The sequence below is a fragment of the Vigna radiata genome, chromosome 11 (genome assembly GCF_000741045.1).
Source record: "Vigna radiata var. radiata cultivar VC1973A chromosome 11, Vradiata_ver6, whole genome shotgun sequence".
In the NCBI taxonomy this organism is placed as follows: Eukaryota; Viridiplantae; Streptophyta; class Magnoliopsida; order Fabales; family Fabaceae; genus Vigna; species Vigna radiata.
In genome coordinates, this window is record NC_028361.1 from 18,622,428 (window position 1) to 18,641,022 (window position 18,595).

At 32.7% G+C, this 18,595-nt stretch overlaps 1 protein-coding gene and 1 pseudogene across 1 annotated transcript; both read right to left on the minus strand.

Annotated features, from left to right (window-relative positions):
- Positions 1-1,210: 1,210 nt before the first annotated feature.
- Positions 1,211-4,070, minus strand: LOC106776864 (annotated as a pseudogene).
- Positions 4,071-9,937: 5,867 nt separating this feature from the next.
- LOC106776458 (lysine histidine transporter-like 6) lies at positions 9,938-12,920 on the minus strand. Its single transcript, XM_014663921.2, has 8 exons — positions 12,532-12,920; positions 12,274-12,413; positions 11,787-12,170; positions 10,764-11,157; positions 10,578-10,683; positions 10,411-10,502; positions 10,236-10,304; positions 9,938-10,149 (listed from the first exon to the last, which is right to left on the minus strand). The coding sequence occupies exons 1-8, from the start codon at positions 12,565-12,567 to the stop codon at positions 10,051-10,053; spliced, it is 1,320 nt and encodes a 439-aa protein (XP_014519407.1). The 5' UTR covers positions 12,568-12,920; the 3' UTR covers positions 9,938-10,050.
- Positions 12,921-18,595: the final 5,675 nt, after the last annotated feature.

The window sequence follows — 18,595 nt, forward strand, 5'->3', positions numbered from 1 at the left end:
TTGAATACTACTAGGCAATACTGAAGTTGCCTTGAAAAGTAGTATTAATTTGATAGCTTCAACGACAGCTTATCAAATTTGGCGCCGTTTAGGATGGTGCGGAAGCGTGACGGCAGCCATGGGTGGCTAGGGTTTGGATTTGGGAATTAGGGTTTCTGTGGGAGACAATGATGACGTGGCAAGAGGGGGCTAGGTGGCATGTCCTGAGTGGTCTATTTGGTATGCAGTAGGATCAGTGACGTGGCATCATCTGGATGGTTGGATCTATTAGCGGTGGACTGCCACGTGGCTAAATCTGATGTAATCTGGTTTAATTAGTGGTAGGAAGGGTGTGTATAGGAAATTAGAGGTTTAGTGTTTTGGGCTTGGTTGTTGGCCTAGTTTAGAAGAGAGGGGTGTATGTAGAGAAATTTGGGGGTGCACGGGTAAAAACTGACTGTTTGGCCCATCTGTACATTATTTATCAAATAAAATCTGATTTTGGGCTTTAAATTGCAATTTGGACCAATAAAACTCTAACTTCAGCTGCACAAATAAATATTAGAATATCCAAGAATAATTTATGCAATTAAAATCACTTTTTAAACCCTTTTTATTTCCAAACACACTAAATCCAATAATTACAAATCCTCTACAAATCAATCATTTAAGCACAAATATTCTATAAAAAATTTTAATTTTAAAACATAAATATAGACATAAATATGCACTCATCAAAATGCATAACACGATTAAATTCTAATATTTAATTAGTAGAATAAGTACGAAGTATTGATTTATACAAGTGGCAGTAGGTATCTTTTAATCAACTACTTTGGAATTCAAATTCTTATAATGTCTCTTTAATAATGAAAAAATATTTTAATTTTTTTACAAAAAGAAAAATATTTTAAACCAACTGGTAATAGTGTTTATTCAATGTACAAACTATTTATCATCTTGGGTAAATAGTTGCGATAAGGGAAAAGTCGTTCTTAGACGGGGAAACTATATTTCTTCTTTTTAATATTTTCAAAGCCTTCTTCCAGAAACTAAATTTAGCTTTATCGAGGAGGAATAGAACACATGTGGGTACATAAACATCAATAATAACTAAATACAAGGATATAAAGAATTGATACAATTTTTTATTAAAAATTTTAAGACATTTGATTTTTATATAACACTTTATATAATATTTTACTTTGACTCAAACTTTGATTTTTCCAAATTACTTAGCAACTGGTATAGATTCTGAGTCAGCACTGTTGATATCAACATCTGATTTTGTCTTGCTGCATGGATCAGTGAATCTAACATCCTCCATGTTATTTTCGTGTTTGACTATGTGGATTCCGATTTTTGCATGGTTAATAGAGGTATATTTTCCCTCTGGAAATGTAACCTTAGCTAATACTTCTGGAAAACCCTTCAGACTGTAACAACATGAAAGATCAAGTTTTTCAAGAGAGGTCAACCTGATAGGCGGGAAACTCCTAAGCTTTTCGCAGCTACAAGCCCTCAATGTTTTAAGTTTATCCAGAAAACCAACTGAGTGGTGAACTGTAATTAGATTCACACAACATTGAAATGAAAGTTCTTCCAAATTTTGGAGAACAGATATGTCAGGTATCTGTGTTAAACATTCGCACCAATCAACATTTAATACTCTAAGATTCATGAAATCCTGCAAATGAAAAGGAAGAACGAAATGAATAGTCATAAAGTGAATGTATTAAATTACATGACAAGGAAAATATACTATTTAAACTTGCCTTTGAAAACTCAAGGGATGAAATGGAGCTATGGGATAACTTGCATAGGACAAGTTTTTTTGGATGAAAATCAGATGGTAAACAATGTGAAGGATATCCCCACCATTCCAACACTCTCAAGGATAAGTGTTCTGAGGTTTTTCATCGTCTTGAATGCTTTTGTATTCAATTCTACTATTGCTTCTTTGTCAAATTTTGGAAGATCCAGACATATGATTTCAATTTCACTAGTTCCCTGCCAGTACAAGTATACGCAAGACTTCAACACAAATCTAGAGAAATTTACATATTATAAAAAAGAAAACAACAACTGTGATTTGAACATATTATGGCAAAAAAGGATTAGTATAAATCTGAAGCTAATCATCCGTTTGTTTCACACTCACTTTGTCATCTTCCAAAACTTGAATTATATCTTCTGGTAACCATAATCTACTTCGCTTCCCTGGATCTTTTGGTGATTCTTGCCTGACAATTTCTTTACCCATGTCCTGGATCAAGCTATGCAATGCAATTATAGTTTCTTGACTATACCGACTAAACTTTATAAGAGATTTGTCAACCAACACCCCAATATGATATTTCATGCAATCACCATAATGAGCTAGAAGTAAATCTTCAACCTTTGACAATGGATATCTATTTAAGCAACAAATATCAAGAAAAACACTCTTCTCTTCTTCCTCTAAAGAATCAAAGCTCACTTTAAGTATCTCGAGGATTTGATTATTAGGAATTCTTTTATACTGTTTGATAGCAGATTTCCATTCTTCTATACTTTTTCCAAACAAGTTGGAACCTATCACTTCCAAAGCCAATGGAAGGCCATAAGCATAAATCACTACATCATTCAAGACCTCCTTATAACTTGCATCAATCTTTTCTGTTTTAAAAGCTTTCCATGAAAGCAAGTCAAGAGCATTGTTCTTATCCAATAAATTCACCTCATACGTTCTTATAACCCCATAAGATGACAATAATTGTTTGTCCCGAGTAGTGATAATGACTCTGCTGCCAGGACCAAACAAACAAGGTCTTTTAATAATAGCCTGCAATTGCTCGTATTTGTCAACATCATCTAGAATCAAGATAACCTTCTTTCTTAGAAACCTACGGCGTATCACTGAAGCTCCTTGTTCTACACTAGCAAATTTTGCTTCCTTCTCTCCAAGCATTTCCCGAAGAAGGATGCTTTGGAGGTGTTGTAACCCATGCTTGTTTGATTTTTCTCTCACGTTTTGAAGAAAACACGAACAATCAAAATGGTGAACAATCAAATTATAAACTGCTAAAGCAAGTGTTGATTTTCCTATCCCACCGATTCCATAGATTCCTATCATCTGGACATCATCAGATCCAACATCCAAAAGCTTCCTTACTGCCAGTGCTTGTGACTCTAGTCCAACTGGGTAATCCGCAACAGGTAAAGGAGCGTGATTAATCTTGCTGGATACCAACTCAACTATCCTTCCAATAAACTCATGTTCATATCCATCTCTGTTTCAAACAAAAATTCTTGGTGAAAAACTAATAGAGTCAAAATGTTGTAATGGATAACAAACATTTATTTTTTCTTTAGATAGAGTCAAAATTAATAAAAAAAAAAAAGTTGAGTTAAAAGATAGGTAATGTGGGGTACCCATGTTTCAAATGAAAGCCAGACAAGTTAGCTACTTGATGCAAAGCCTTCTTCCAATTCTCCAGCTTCTCCATGCTATGGTTGAACCTTTGCTCATGCTTAGCTAATGCTTCTCCATAACTACCTTTCTGGTGTCTAACATCAGAAGGATCTACCTTAAAGAAAACTGGCAAAACGAACATATATTTTTTGTTAAAGCACTCAAGGATGTAGTCAAGTTCATTTAAGCAAAATGAGGAAGAAGTATAGTTTATAGAGAGCACAGTGATGGCAATCCTGGACTCTTCAATTGCCTTCACAAGTGCTGGTGTTATTTCCTCCCCTCTCTGAATCTCCTCATCGTCAATGAAGGTGTAGATTCCCCTGTCATGAAGGGCTTTGTAGAGGTGGCCAGTAAAACCATGGCGTGTATCTTCCCCTCTGAAGCTGAGGAAAACATCATAGGTGAAGGATCCAATTGCCATGAGAACTGTGAAGAAATGACACTATGATAGTATGATTGTGGTGGATGGAGTGTTAGGTATCCAGAACTTGTAGAATTTCCAGCTATAAGCTTTTTGTTCGTTCTTATGGCCATGCATTATAATATTATGTATCTAGGTTTGTACTATAAAGTAGAATCTTCAACTTAGATAACACTCTCTTCACTCTCTCAAGCAGACATTCTCAACACTAAAAAATATCTATCTCCGGCATCTCAAATGACTCTCTGTTTACTTATACGTATATTTTGTTTTATTAGCTACGTATCTCTTTAAATTAAAAACCACTGATATTATGTGTTATGCAAGACTTTAAAATATTAATTATTTCATTAAACCGGTACCAACTTGTCCAAATAATACATTAATATGCCTGCCATAATTGACAGATCACCTTATTTCTTGAGGATAACAACTTTTCAGGATGGGCTAGAGAGTGTACTACAAGGTATAAATTGATCAAAAATATTTTTTTAACAATTTATTTTTACAACATTCATATTCATAGTTTTGTGATTTATTTATTTCAAATATTTTTTTAAAAATAAATTTAAATATATTAATAAAATAATGACACATAATTTATTATTAAAATTTGTTATAATTAAAAATTGTCCGAGTCATACATCAAGTATGTAACGTTACGTTACAACATCACATTCTTTAGCATATGTAGATTTCATAAGCGAAGACAAAATTTAGCATAGCATATGGTTAGCATAATCAATATTGTCATTACAAGATTCAACTGTTATCAATGTTCAATGATAACTATGCAAAGAAGTTTCTACATTCTATGGGGCACTGATTTCTGCAATAACTTTCTCCTTTTTTAGAAAAAAAAAAATAAAGAAAGAAACTGAAGGTATTATCTTGGCATGTGGATAACACAACGCAGCACTTTCCTTCCTTCATGAGATTGAAAGCTTTGTTGATGTCATCAAATGGCAAATTATGTGTTATGTAGTCATCAATCTGGATTTCTTGTTTGAATTTTATTTTATTAGTTTGGATTTAGTAATATTTAGTTTGATTTTGATAAAGATAAAATAAAGATAGGTAATTTTGATATTCCTTTTATTTGAAGTAGAAGGAAATAAGAAGGTGGCATATGTAACGCCCCGACAACTTATAGGGACTATTGACTGCCCCTACACATTAACACGAGACTTTTCAGTGTACTTTATCCTCACTCACACACTTTTTGGGAGAACTTCCCAGAAGGTCACCCATCCCAAATTACTTCAAGCTAAGCACGCTTAACCATGGAGTTCTTATGGGTTAAGCTACCGAAAAACAAATGCATTTGTTGATATGAGTAGCCAAATCAATTCCTTTAAGCTATCCTTCAACTGTATAGTCCCATAACTGGATCCCTCTTATTCCGGTGTATGTTCGATTCGTCCATGTGTCCCTTCCATTGGAAGCCTGCTAGGAGCCGCTCATTGTCTGTGCCTCTTACACTCCATGCCTCTTGTACCGGCGATCACTCCCCACCCTCGTCAGTGTCCGGGTGTCACAACATACAGAAGCTAGATTAACACTTTTAAAAGAATAAAATATGAAAGAACAAGCTTCATCTATTCATTTTCTCAAATTTGGAATCTCAAATCCGCTCACACATATATGGAAATAAATGAAAAACTCACTTGTTTTTCATGAAAATGAGTGAGTTTGATGAGAAAGAAAGATAAAAATGAAGTTGTTTAGATTAAAAGAAAGATAGTGAAAAATGAAAGCACATAGAAAAATTTGTGAGGTAATTAATTTGATAGATTAAAAAAATATTTTAATTAGTAAAATTGTAAGATTATAATTTTACCTTTGTGTTTAAAAAACAATTTAAGATAAAATGTAATTAGTATATTATTATTATTATTATCTATATTATATAATAATTATAAAATTGATTACTATATATAAGGCTTAAATAATCCATTTTTATATAAGAATCGATAATCGATTATCTCAAATTTAGGAGCTTATATGTAAATACACATAAGTTGTCTTGTGTCATCTCTTCTCATCCCATCAAAGACCCTTCATCCACTTATATCAATGGAAACAAATGAAAACTTACCTCCTCTTCCATCAAAGTAAATAGTGTGGGAGGGAAAACAAACATAACATAAGACAATAGATTTATTAGTATTTCTATTTATATATTGTCGAGTTTATTCATTTTTATCTAATGTGTAACCTTAGTTTTTTTTTTTTATAAATGTATGTGGGATCCGAACTAAATAAACATATCTCGGTTAGTCTAGATTTAAAGTAATTTGTTTTGGATGTGAATTAAGTTTTTCATGAGTAAGTTTTGATAGGTTATAGGGTGATAGGACATAATGGGAAATGGGTTTAGGATAGAAGGCAAAGGAATGATATAAAAAGGACTCTCTTATTTGGTTAGAGGGGAGTTAGACATATTCTTTGTACAGACAGGTCCTTGACCTTGTGAGGGGGATTAGGCTCCCGAATCATCTTTGTAATTGTCATTCTTTGTTGTGAATACATCCAGTTCATTCATTTATTCCTTTTTTGTGTGCTTTTGGGTGAGTGAGTGTGGTGCAATAGTTAGGTTAGTTAGGTTTCAGAACCAGGAACCTAACAAATTGGTTCGACCTGCCGGATACGGAGAGAGAAACACGAGATATCCATGGAGGGAAGAGTTGACGGAAGATTCAATGTGATGGAGGGGCAGTTGGAGACGATGGAGATTACGGTTGACAGGATTAAAGTGGAGACAGGAGCGTTGCACCAAGATACGATTGCTATACTCCAAGAATTGAAGGAAATTATAGTTGATAGAATGAAGGTGCAGACAGGGGCGCTACGATCAGATTATGCAACAATTCGCCAAGATTTGTAAGAAATCATAAGGATGTTGGGTGGTCGAGGCCACAACCAGGACGACCAACATTGGGATCGGCGAGAGGAAGAAGAAGGAGAGAGAGGGGATGGACACCATGTAGTGCAACCCAATGGGAAGAAGAGAGTAGATTTACCCGTGTTCAAAGGGTTTGATCCTATGGGGTGGATTGTTAGGGCGGAGACAACTTTTGAGAACAAGGGGTGATAGAGGAAGAAAAAATGCGACGGGCATACAGTAGTATGGAGGGAAGTGTTGGGTATTGGGTGCGGGCCTGGAAGGCTAAAGCCAAGAATCGTTCTTGGGAAGGACTGAAGGGGGCAATGGTGTGGCGATTTGGAGAACGAAACAGGGGCACAACCATTAAAGGGGTGGCGACCAATAAGCAGTTGGGAACCGAGGAAGAATACGCCTCAGCATCGACCGTGAGAGAATTACAAGAATCGATACGCAACCAGGTGCGTCTTCTCGATCCTCAGGAATTGATGGCCGCAATGCCAATCGCGCGGGATGGGGAGGAATTTCACGAAAGAGCGAAGACGGGAAGAGGAGGAATGGGAAGAAACTTGACGAATTGGAGTAGGCTGAGCGGTGCGGTGTCGTGGGTTGGACCCCGTTGACAAACCCAGAACCGAACAAGGCTAGTTGAGCGTAGTGGGTCGGTACGCAAGGAGGTGATACATGCGAGCGGGGTTACGAAGACAAACTTCGATAATAGTGGGAGAAATTATGGGAATTTACCCTACTCAGAGTTTGCGAAAGGTAGGGAGGAGGGTAGTTGTTTCAGGTGTGGAGGGGCTTTCAGCCTAGGTCATCAATGGCCAGAAAGAAGTTTAAGGATGTTGATTATGGCTGAGGACGAGGAGGAAGATGGAACACGGTAGAGACAGAGTTAGCTCAGATGCAGATAGAGCTTTCTGCGTTTTCTGCTGGGGGCCTGACGCAACCCAAAACGATGAAATTGCAAGGAGAAATTGAGGGAAAACAAGTTTTAATTTTGATGGATAGTGGCGCGAGCCACACGTTTGTAGGCAAGGGATGGGTAAAGGAACCGGGTTTACCCATGGAGGATACCCCACCATACCAGGTGTGCTTGGGGGATGAACAACGAAATAAAACCAACCCAAGCCACACGGTTGAAAGAAGGGGGAAGGAACCAGACTGTAGAAGAACTTATTTTACAGGGAAGAATAAAAAGCTCCTTACCTTCAAAGAAATAATGAAGACACGAAGATGGTCCCATAAATTCGGTCTCTTATATCGACCACCACCCAAGCCCCTGGATCTGAAGTAGTAGGTATCAATAGAAGCAGTGAAAATCACATGCCACAAGTTATTGTAATTGATGAGATTGGTACAAAACATGAAGCAATGGCTGCAAGCACAATTGCACAACATGGGATTCAGCTTGTTACCACTATTCATGGAATCACAATTGAGAACGTTATAATGAATTCGTCCTTAGAAATGCTTGTTGGAGGGATACAGAGCATGACACTCGGGGATGAAGAGACCAGTCGCAGGGGTGTTCAAAAGACTGACGGTGGACCTACTAATGACAGATCTCTTCAAAAAAGTAGTGAAACTTTTGAGTTCGAAAGTGAATTAAATGAACTTTCCTCCAATGGCCAAGTGAATGACTCATTCAACACCCTGGATAGATTACCCTTACTACTCGAGGAGGCTCTCTTGGGTTGTGTTTCAAGTGCAGGTAGTAGCACCGGGTTCCCTCCTATGATCAGACCATATTACAACGCCATGGGCTCAAGCTTCACTGTTCCAACCTTTAGGACAAGGTTGTTTTGTAGAGGGGGTGTAATGATAGGTTATAAGGTGATAGGGCATAATGGGAAATAGGTTTAGGATAGAAGGCAAAGGAATGATATAAATAGGACTCTCTTATTTAGTTAGAGGGCAGTTAGTCAAATTCTTTGTACAGAGAGGTCCTTGACCTTGTGAGGGGGATTAAGCTCCCGGATCATCTTTGTAATTATCATTCTTTGTTGTGAATACATTTAGTTCATTTGTTTATTCCTTTTCTGTGTGCTTTTGGGTGAGTGGATGTGGTGTGATAGTTAGGTTAGTTAGGTTTCAGAACCAGGAACCTAACAAGTTTGGACTAACCTATAACTTCTTAGAGTTTTGTAGAATTTTTTTTTGAAGAGCACAAGATCTAAACCAAGGGAAATCAATTTAATCTGTTAAGTTTATTTTGAGTTAAAAGATACGTGGTAGATGGAAAAAATGGATTTTTTTGTTGAATTGAACCTCAGGTTAGATACATGTTAATGAACTAGTGTGGTGTTGACTGATTTTGACTAAGAAATTAGTATGATTAATTGTATGGGCAAAGATGTTGTGATGAATGAAATTCAAATTATATATATGGCTGGAAAAAAAATTTGAAGTACGTATAAGATATGTACAAATCTTTGGAATTTGAGATGAATTATGTTATGTTTAAACAAGTAGAGATATGTTTGGATGTACATTAGCAAGGCAAGTTAAGTTATTCTTTTGTCACTACTAAAACACCAATTTGACCTATATGTATTCTTCAAAAGCAAAAATCTCATGAACTCTACTTGTAATACTTCTTTTCTTTTATTCCATTTACACAGATCACAACAATAAGGATAACCAAAATCGGTTAGTGTGATATTGCAAGCCACAACATAATTTAACTTACACTAATTATGCCACTTATTTAGTTTGACTCAATTGAATTTGAATACAACTTCACAATATTATACAACTCCAACTTAATAGATGTGACTATAAAGTTGTTTCAGTACTATTAAAATTTTCTTCTAAAAGATTAGAAAACAAAATATAATTTAATTGGCATGTGCCTTTAATATATAAATACACTACCGTTTTGATAAATTTACATGGATCATGTTAGGTTGTGGTGAGCAAATTAAACTCTTATAGACAGGATTGCAAACATAAAGTCTTAATTCACTTTATTATCTAGGTATTGAAAATTCTATATTATATCAATAAGTTAACATTTTAATAAAAACAATGATATTTTAACAATTTTTTTTAATAATTTTTCGATAACAGGTGTCACTATTTTATTGATTCATATATTTGAAACGGATTAATTATAAACTGTCACATAAACGGTTGTAAAAAAATTGTTAAAAATACATTTTTCTTAAACTAATTGATAGAAATAACACCAGGCTTGCTGCTTGAAGGAGGACAGACACCACAAATTAGAAAATCCCCAACTTCAGTTTAATAAACTAGATTAATTGCTTATGCTTACATATTTTTTCAATAACATAAACTAGATTTTTAGGTGTAAAACTTATAAGTAGAAGAGTCAGCAACAATATTCCTTAAGCCACCAATAGTAGATACCAACATAATGCACACTCCAACATATATTGAACCCTGTCATTGCCAAAAGAAAACAACAATGAACTGTGATAATCGAACTTTGCATTCTCTTAGAAATGTCGAAATAAATTAATCATTACCCAGTTGATGAACCAGTTGATGCTGAATCTCTTTGGCTTCTTGATGATCAGCCACATCACACTAGGAAGCTAAACAACCGACACACCAACATTAATCTTCTATGTTCTAAATTAACTCTTGTAAATTTGGTAGTTTGACATAAGCATGAGGAATGAGATGGTAAGAGAGCCTTACAAAGTATGAAGTAGGAGCAAAACCAAAGCCACCAAAGAACCCAAGAAGATCACCAAAGAAAGGGAATGTCACCCCAACAAATAATGTAAAAGCTGTAACATTTTAACAAGCTCTCGTTAGTTCAAGAATTTTCACACAATTGTTTTAGATGGTTTCAAAAATCTCACCAACAAAAGCTGATCTAGCTACAAGTCTAAGAGATAATCCAGGAGGGAAGTTCAATCTTTTGACCATCGACCTCTCGATCAAGTCAAAAACAGGCATAGCATAAACCTGGAATCCAATGTTTCGACATTAATAAGGTAACATAATAGAGTAGTGTGAGCATGTGCTTGCTTGTGTTGCGTTTGTACCTGGTAGCTACCAACAACATGAATGAATACCATCAAGTTAGCTGAGGCTATGAGCCACGCAGGTTTTTCAAATTCCATAAGCACATTGTCCTCAACATCTCTTCCAAAGGTCCAATATCCTACCAGTGCCAGTGGGAAATAGCATATAGCATTGATGAAATATGCACCTATAGCACCTCTCCACATTGGTATCTTTGAGGGCTTCTCAGGAGTTGATGGAATTGTGGCCTGAATTTCAAGGGTCACTGCATGGCCAGCAAATGCAAATGAAATTTGACCAAGTGCATTGAAGATTCTGAACATTAAGTCCGTAGAACTGGTTTGTTTGTATGCATAGCTAACATTGTCAACACGGCCTCTAGCCAAACATGCCACCCAAGATATAGTTGAATAACTGCAATCAAAGCACCAGAAGAGTAAGTTACTGCTCTTGAAAACAGTAGAATTCATCACAGCCTAATTAGAAGCCACTGGATTCACAAAAAACAATGAGTGTTAAATAGTATATACTATATTTTATTTCAACTAATCCAACCATGTGTTCTAGCAAAGATCTTTTCTAAAAGTTGGATTTTTTCAACCGACTCTGCCAAGTTTTAAAAGTCATGCATGTGGCTCTGCTTGTTCACAAGCATAGCCAAAAGGGTAAATTTGATGATATCTTTCTACAAAATATTTAGGCTTCATATCAAATTCTGAGCTTCAGGGACAGTTTTCACATGGATAACTCATCCTGGGAAGAATCCAATCAATATTTTTCCCTGGAATCTTCCTTACATGGATGCAAAAAGCCAAGCCAGCTCAGTATAACCCCCCAAATCTGCTAAATATTGAATAATAGTGATCATGATGGAAAGCTAGTGCCAGAAAAGTGAAGACAAGGGTGGTTTTTCCAATGGTCCCAACATTTATTAAGGCCAAAAATGATCCTTTCATCAAAACATCTATTTCATAGTAATCAGAAAGATAGATATTCAATAATTCAAAAGAATGGTTAGGACCACTATGGAAATCAAGAAGTACCTCAGTGACATCACTGCAGCTGCTAAAGAAACTCCTGCAACGGAGTTGAAATTGGGAAGCTGAGACAAGAGGAAATGGATGCCACCAAAAATGACAATCCACCAAGATTGCTTGAGTTGAGTACAATTGGTGCAAGCAATCTCCATGAACTTCTTCAGGCACTTCCCTCCGGTGACCATATAAACAATATTACACCCAACTTGCACAATCAGTTGCTGGGGCAGCACAATCCATGGTCCTAACTTCGGTCCAAAAGCATGTCTACCAAGATCAATGTAACGATCAAACCGGGTTCCAGGGACACACTCATGGAGTTGGATCATTTGCCACATTGAGTTTAAGGTCAGGCACCAAGTTAGAAACAGAATCAAGGTCCCTGGTACCCTTCAAAGATAAGGAAAAAGAAAACTCAGTTACGTAATATATTTTGCTAAAGTTGCCACCTTTATGGCATTTCAAAGACTTGAAGCTATAAGTTGCAGTTTACCATCCTAGATATGCCATGGCATAGGGCAGACTGAGAACACCAGCACCAATCATGGCTGTCACAGTGTGAAAAGTTGAGTACCACCATTTGGCATTGCGAGAGGGACCATTCTCCACCCATTTCTGATCTGATTTAGCTTCCTACAAGTGTAGAACATGCAACAACATGAATAAGAAAAGAAGAAAAAAAAGATGACATAACAGAAGAGTGTTGTTGAGAAAACAAATAGAGTAAACTACGTTGATAACAGTATAGTACCATTTCCTTGGAAGGGGGAGAAGAAGCTGAGACCATTTTGCCTCAGTTGAAAAATTAGAGCAGAGGTAGAGGACTTCTGGTGAAATGTGTCTCAATTTTATGTGAAGCGGCTGATGCTATATAAACTGTTCCAAAGTTTATGCATTTATTAATGGTGAACAGATCATCATCCCTGCTTTCTGTGGTACATGCTTTTACAGTATTCAGCAATACTCAATATAGAGGAGCATTTGTGGAACCGTTTTGGTAATCCACTAACATTAATTCAGACCCATTTTTGTGTGTACCTAGTTCATATTCTGGCCACCTACATCATTGAAACCTGTAATCTCTCCATCCAAAATGCTTGGTTTAAAACTTTTTTCACACACATAATCAATATCATAAGTGATAATGAATATCATAAGTGATACTGATGAGAATTCAAGTATAAGTTTAAATTTCGATAGAAATGAGAAAGGAGGATATTATATAAAGATGAAAGATACATTAATTGTGGACAATGATATTTTAACAATTCTTTTATAATAAAATACGTGTCACCAATTTATTGGTTTATTTGAATTTATTAAAAAAAATATTTGAAACAGATAAATCACAAACTGTTACGTACGTGTTATAAAAAAGTTGTGAAAAAAGAATTGTTAAAGAAACTTATTCCTTAATTTGTTGTCAGGTTTTAAGTAAAAAATGATTTGAATCATTAGACTCATGTGTTGTCTCCCCACTTAATCCCTCTTTTTATAAACTCAATAGATAGTATATTTTGGCTTGATAGGTTCTTTTCTCCATATTTAAGGAATTTATTATATGCAATCTTTCAATTTTCCTTTTATCTTAAAAACATGTGTGGTGAGTAGAATTGAAGAGACTGAATAGTTGGAGAAGTTCAGAGTTACTCAATGTGTAGATCAATTTAACAAAAGTGATCACAATAGATGGTGACCAAATTGAAAAATCACCTTAAATAAAACCCTCAAATAATGGGAGAAAGACACCGTTTAACTATATATATTTTCTAAAATTATGGATTAAATATATTTTCATGTTTTTAAAAAAAATTAAATTATATACTTATTTTATTTCTACACTTTGTAAAAATCATGTAAAACATTATCACTAAACATAATAAATAAAGTTAAAAAAATAGTTAACACATCTTTTATGATATATAAAGATAAAATAAATATATAATTTAGTTTAAACACGATTCACAATTTTTCAAAATAGTTTACATATAAAAAAACATGTATACCCTTTAATAAGTGTATTATATATGTTGCAAGTAACAAAAATAATAGCATTTCAATTTAGTTTTCTTCAAAAGTTTGATCTTTTACGGTGTTCAAACATGGGGGTATTTTTTTATGGATTACTTTTGGTAAAGGGTAACACATGGAATTAGGAACATATTTTAATCACTCTTTGGTGCAGTTAGGAGACAGCCACAAACTTTTTTTAGTGGGTTTAGAAAATTGGTAGAGGATTACATATAGGTGTAATGCAATAGTCATTCCAATTGGATAATAGGCAATGAAATTGATATATGTATTTTTTTTAAGGTGTGTTCACTCGGTGATGATTGGGGAGGGTGATTGAATGGATCTGAGAATAATTTTTTTTATTGTGTATTTGAGTGAATTTAGAGGTAAACAAAGATGAATTCTGAAATAAAATTTGTGAAAATTAGTGTAGAATTTAATTTATATGACAAATTAAAAAAAATTACTTCAAAATTCATTCTCATTCACCTCCAAACTCATTTAAATAAATAACAAAAAAAATTATCTTCAAACCTCTTCTGATCCACTTAATTACTTATTTTTCACATACCTATTTTTCTCTTGTACTGTAATGACCTCTAATATGTTATTTAATTTTGGAATTGACTAATGATGGAAACATGTTTCTGGTGAGTGAAAGGGATCCAAAATTTCATCATTACACATCTTGACTTAGGTCTTATGAAAAAAAAAAAAAAAGCTTTTTAATTTCTGGTTGATGATTAAAGTTTAAGGGAAAGTTGGTGGAGATTCCATTGAAAAGATGATTTCTAATTTTATTTCCAATTCAATCTTATTTAATGAAATAAGTTAGTATAATTTGTTTCATCAAATTTATGACAAGTGCTATTATACTAATACATGATGCTTATTGTTCATGTTAAAGATGCTTTCGTTGAGAAGTTAACTTTTCATGTATTAATGTTGTTATTATTAATTTTATCAAAATTATGATATTGACTCGTTTTAAAAAATAATAATAATTAAGTTAGAATAAAGCTAAAGCAGGAAATATTAAAAACTATTAATTACTTAATTTGATTAAACTTCCGAATTTGACCTTTTCCACCCGAATTAAAAGTCACTACTGTATTAAAGCTGATTTATTTTTTTAATTACTTCAGAATATGTTATTTTGAATAGTTGTCGCCATAAAAAAAAATCATTTTATTTGTATTTTGATAACTTTTATTAAATACATTGATAATTTTTATGTTGAATAACTTTTTTTCATAAGATTTTCAATAAAAAATAAGACAAAAAAAACTATATATATGACGTTCTTTCTGAATCAAAATTATTTGTAAAAAATATTTGAAAGTTTTCTAAATCCTTCATTTATGTCAACATGTAAATAAATAATTTACTTTTTATTCTTAAACTAATCACGAATCATTTGTGGAAACATATGTTAATTATTCGAAGAATATATTCATAAAACTGAAAATAATATATGGTAAAGTGTTATTAGTTGGCGACGCTGATGTTTGGTTGGAGGATCCATTTCTTCACATCACATCTGTCACACATCTAAGTTCCTTTTTATGATTTATTTTTGTTTTTTATTCTTCTTTGAGAAAGAGGAATTTCCAAAAGCTATACTCACAGATTATGATTTTTTTTTAGGGTTAAATATGTTTTTCGTTCCCCAACTATTTGTCATTTTTGTGTTTAGTCCCTCCTTCAAACTATAGTACAATTTAATCCTTCAACTTTAGAAAATTATGGTTTTAGTCCTTTTTACCAAATTTTTTTAACTTTATTTGTTGTTTCAAACGCGTTTCTCAGTTAACATTGAAGCAAAAATGTGTCAAACAGTGTAAATAATTCAAATGCTATAATGTAACGTGCTTGAAACAGCAAATAAAGTTTAAAAAATTTGGTAAAAAAGACTAAAACTATAATTTTTTAAAGTTGAAGGACTAAATTGTACTATAGTTTGAAAGAGGGACTAAACACAAAAACGACCAATAGTTGAAAGACGAAAAACAAATTTAACCCCTTTTTTTTATAACTTTTTATTTTTTATTTGATTTTATTTTTCTAAAATACAAGTTAATATAATTGTTCTTATATGATCGGATAATCCTACATGACCATTCAATCTTATTTTTTTCCTGAGTTTGGATTATATAATTTAAAAAAAATATATTTATATATTAAATTGTACAATTTAAAATTATACAAATATAAATAAATATTTTATACTTGCGATAAAAAAATATATTTACTATAATGTACAAATTAAACGTTGATTAAATTATCCTTCTATCCTTTCTTTTTCAAGATTTTAAATTTTAGAAATGCTAAAAATACTAGTTTGGAGTACTAAATTCATACTTGTGCTCTAACCCAATGATAAATAACAAAATTAAAACACTAGTTTCTTTTTTATTTATTAAAATAAAATATAATTAAATATAAATATACATATTGGTCGAATAAATTATTTTATTTATTGCTCTTTTAATGTAGCACTACAAGTTTTTTTTTTTTCATTCATCCTAATAATTTCTTGTTTTCTTTTATAGTTATTATGGGTGAAAATTGTAATGTGTATTATACATGTTGGTCTCTTTTTTCATTAATGGTTTAGTTTTTTCACTATTTTTATCAATCATTTGTCTCTTTCGGTCTTTTCATGGAATTTTGCATTTTCTTTTTAATATTAGTATGAATGTTAATTTTTACATACTTCTATTTTGACATTTAAATTTGAACATGTATGTAATAAAGTTACTGAACTATTATTTTGATATAGCACATAATTATTTTATTTTTTATTGCTAAACTTGTTCCTTTGTTAATTTTAGAATATTATCCTTCAATTCACTCACCACTCAACAAAGAATCTCAATCATTATATAATATATTACATCATCATATATGAGAGTTTTATGACAAGTTTACTTATGATATGAAATACTTTTTTTAACCTTAATAGATAATTGTTGTCGTTTATTTGGATACTCTTGTTGATACATAAATATGAAGTTGTTAATGATATAAAATATATTTTTCAAATGGTAAAAAACTCACCTTAGGACTAAAATTAATTGTTTCAAGTCTTATTGATTTTTGAGTAAAGTAAAATGTCAAGATCAACTTTAACAAAACTAAATAATCGAAAGAAAACATCAACATCTCTTTCTTAAATATTTATAATATTTAATTATATTTTATTCTAATAATATGTACATAAAAATATACAACATATATAGCTATTAGATAAAAAAATAAATAAATATTTAATTTTAAATATGGAGTTCAAATGAAAAATAAAACTATGCCGACCAAAGTAAAAAAAATACTAAAAATGAAAGATAATATATATATATATATATATTGAGTTACGAAAAGTTCAGAATAAAATAATAATCTTTTATTTATGTATTATGTAATGATATCAATTTTAGAAAACACTTTTTAGAATATTTGTAATGTTTTTAAATTTGAACATGTCAAAGTTTAATGGAGGAAAACCAATATTATTAAAATAGTACATTATATGGGTTGATTTGATGTACTTAATCACAAACCGACGTGTTTTTATTTAGTTTAAATTTGATTTTATATACTTTAATGATGTATTATTCTTTACGTTAATACATTATGAATTAGACAACTCACTCATATACTATAAATTTTAGTTTCTACATAAAAGATAACAGTTACGAGCACTTTTTAAAATATTTGTTATCTTTTTAAAATTGGACTAGTTATTGAATTAGTTGTGAAATACTTCAAAGTTTAAAGGAGGAAAATCAATACTATCAACATTGTACATTACACGATTTTATTTGATGCTACTTGATCATAAACATGAGGTAAATAGACCATGACCCACCTAGGCGAGTTAGAGTGTCTTTTGTACGTACACCATGATTTATACATGAAGGAAGAGTATAAATAAAATAAGACGAAGAAAACTCACTTGATGCATAAAAGATTGAGGAAGTCCATGAAGATTATCTTCACATGATACATTCCACTCTATAAGTACAAAAATTATTTTAATAATGAAAAATATAAAGAAACATTTTAAAGTATAAGATATATATTAAATTTTTATAGTTAAAAATTAAAATAAGACTAAAATATTTATTTGATATTTTTGTTTTAATTATTTAATTTGATTTTTTTAAATTAATGTCTAATTTTTGTTAAAACAACTCAATTATGTTTTCTTTGTTAGATTAATAATAATGTCGTATTTGTATATGTCAAGTGTCCTAATATTTTTAAGTTTTTTGTCAATTTTTTTTAAGTTTCTTTTTTTATCAATTATCATGTTATTGTCCTCTTATACGTGTGTTGTGACATCCGGGCACTGACGAGAACAGAGAGTGATTATCGGTGCAAGAGGCACAACCAAAGAGTGACTCTTGGCAGACTTCCAGTGGAAGGGGCAAATGGAAGAATCGAAACATACACCAGAATGAGAGGGATCTAGAGACTGTATAGGTATGAGACTATACAGTTGAAGGATAACTTAAAGGAATTGATTTGGCTACTCATATCAACTAAATGCGTTTGCTTTTCGGTAACCTAACCCATAAGAACTCCATGGTTAAGTGTGCTTAGCCTGGAGTAATTTAAGGATGAGTGACCTTCTGGGAAGTTTTTCCGAAAAGTGTGCGAGTGAGGACAAAGCACATTGGAAAGCCTCGTGTTGATGTGTGGGGGCAATCAATATTCCTTGTAAGTTGCTAGGGCGTTACAAGTAGTATAAGACACGAAGGGCACATGGAAGAATCGAACATACACCAGAATGAAAAGGA

Coding starts and splice junctions, on each gene's coding strand:
- LOC106776458 (XM_014663921.2), bottom strand. CDS start 12,567: ATGGTCTCAGCTTCTTCTCCCCCTTCCAAGGAAATG. Junction 10,305..10,410: donor TTGCTCCTACTTCATACTTT/GTAAGGCTCTCT, acceptor TCGGTTGTTTAG/CTTCCTAGTGTGATGTGGCT. Junction 10,150..10,235: donor TCAACTGGTTCATCAACTGG/GTAATGATTAAT, acceptor TGGCAATGACAG/GGTTCAATATATGTTGGAGT.